The sequence below is a fragment of the Sinocyclocheilus anshuiensis genome, unplaced genomic scaffold (assembly GCF_001515605.1).
Source record: "Sinocyclocheilus anshuiensis isolate Anshui unplaced genomic scaffold, SAMN03320099.WGS_v1.1 scaffold2583, whole genome shotgun sequence".
Classification (NCBI taxonomy): Eukaryota; Metazoa; Chordata; class Actinopteri; order Cypriniformes; family Cyprinidae; genus Sinocyclocheilus; species Sinocyclocheilus anshuiensis.
Window position 1 is genome coordinate 208,642 of NW_015558565.1, and position 2,009 is coordinate 210,650.

At 34.8% G+C, this 2,009-nt stretch overlaps 1 protein-coding gene across 1 annotated transcript in view; it reads right to left on the reverse strand.

Moving 5' to 3' along the window:
* Positions 1–1,419: 1,419 nt before the first annotated feature.
* The window catches only part of LOC107679466 (MICAL-like protein 1), a 12,644-nt gene continuing 12,054 nt past the window's right edge, over positions 1,420–2,009 (reverse strand). Inside the window, exon 13 of the mRNA XM_016475019.1 lies at positions 1,420–1,855. Coding sequence (XP_016330505.1) covers positions 1,734–1,855 — 122 coding nt within the window. The 3' untranslated portion in view covers positions 1,420–1,733. The remainder of the gene's footprint in view (positions 1,856–2,009) is intronic.

The window sequence follows — 2,009 nt, forward strand, 5'->3', positions numbered from 1 at the left end:
CCAGATTCTTAAGATTATATGAGCCTAAAGTTGTTCTTAAATTCTTCTGATGTAGATAAGGAAGCGGATGAACACCGTTTATATCTCGAGATCATTGCCATATAAGGACTTTTCACACAATCGCTCTCATTCAGACATTCATACAGACATTCATCACTTTATGAAAACATATCTTTATACTCTCTAGAGACGAGTTTTAAATACAGCCAAGTGTGCCTTTATAAAACCCAGTTTAGATACAATAAACACTTTCTATATAGATTACATATAATAAACACTTTAATACAGAATCCCAGAGCTGTAATGCTTTTTTTTTTTTGTACTCTAAGAAGTAAGACTTTATATGGTTGTTGAATTTCTAACACCATTAATGGTAATACTTTACAATACAAAGTATTTGTTAATGTCAGCTTATGCATTAGCCAACTATCGAAGGGTGGGCTTTTTTTCTCATTTTATAAATTCATAGTTACATATTTGTAAACTATGCAACCATATTATTATTATTCCTAACTAAATTTATGCTTAGCAAAAATTTTATAACGCTTATTTTCACTTTAAATAGAATGCTAGTTTTTTATTTCTACCATCCAATGACAATTGTGATATCCATCTGTAGTTGCATGGAAAACTAGATTTAGTGTCTATATATTCTAATTCAAAATCTGCTGTATTTTTTCCCCTTGAGAAACATTTTGTTGTGAAGCAGCTGTCTCTGATTAAATCTGCAGTCAGACAGAGATTGCGACGATGTCCTTTTTAAATGACGATTAAATCTTGCTGAGGAGAATAAAGGCCACGATGAAAACAAGCACTGACAGGCTTGAACAGGACGTGTAAAAATGCCCTCAAACACCCGACTGTCTCGAGCAGATCGAAAACCGCTGCTGTTTACTGAAATAAAGAAGCACTGTACTGAAAATCCAAGTCATGTATGTCATTTTTAGTTTTAGAAGCTGTTAAATGTGAAGTAAGTAGGTCTGCCATTTGAACATTCATTGATTTAGCACAATTAAATAATAATGATATTGTCATTTACTGGGCTAATAATCATGCAGAAATATAATCATGTAGAACAGGGGTGCCCAACCCTGCTCCTGGCGATCGACTGTCCTGCAAAGTTTAGCTCCAACTCTAATCAAACACACCTGCCTTTAATTTTTAAGTGATCCTGAAGACCTTAATTAGTTGCTTCAGGTGTGTTTGATTAGGGTTGGAGCTGAACTTTGCAGGACAGTCGATCGCCAGGAGCAGGGTTGGGCACCCCTGATGTAGAAACACCCCCCAAAAAAAGTTTGGATAGTTTTAGTGTCTGATGATGAACTCTTATGTTACAGCTGTTTCCCCAGTTAGCCATAAAAACACTCACACAACTATACCACAAAACGGAATAATTTAAAGTAAAGAAGTACATGAAATTATGAATTTTTAATTTCAAATAAATATAAATTGGTCTGAGTAGCAGAGACGTTCACAGAACCTATATGTTGAGGAAACGTGAATGGAACATTTTCCAAATCCTCTCGCACAAATATCCTAGTTTTAAAAGAAGAAACTTTCCTGGTTAATTATAAAAGTGTGTCATATAATAATAATTATAAAAATAATTAAAAATACAGACATATAAGTGTAAAAATAAACAAAAGGGGTAGAAACGGTTCAGTTTGTCCTGAAGGGTGTTTTTACCGTTACTGTACATTTCTGAATAAGCATCTTAAGTCTCTTTCTGTTCTTCAGCTGTTTTTCTTCTTTCTTCTGCTGGTGTTTTCAGTCTTACGGCTGGATTTCTTGAACATCTGAAGACGTTTAAACCTGCTGCATTTGTCCGGCTGTTTGTCCGGCTGTGTCAGGAGCTCTGGAGAGAGAGACACACAGTGTTAAAGGGGTCATATGATGCGATTTCAATTGTTCCTTTCTCTTTGGAGTGTTACAAGCTCTTGGTGCATAAAGAAGATCTGTAAAGTTGCAACGACTAAAGTCTCAAATCCAAAGAGATATTCTTTATAAAA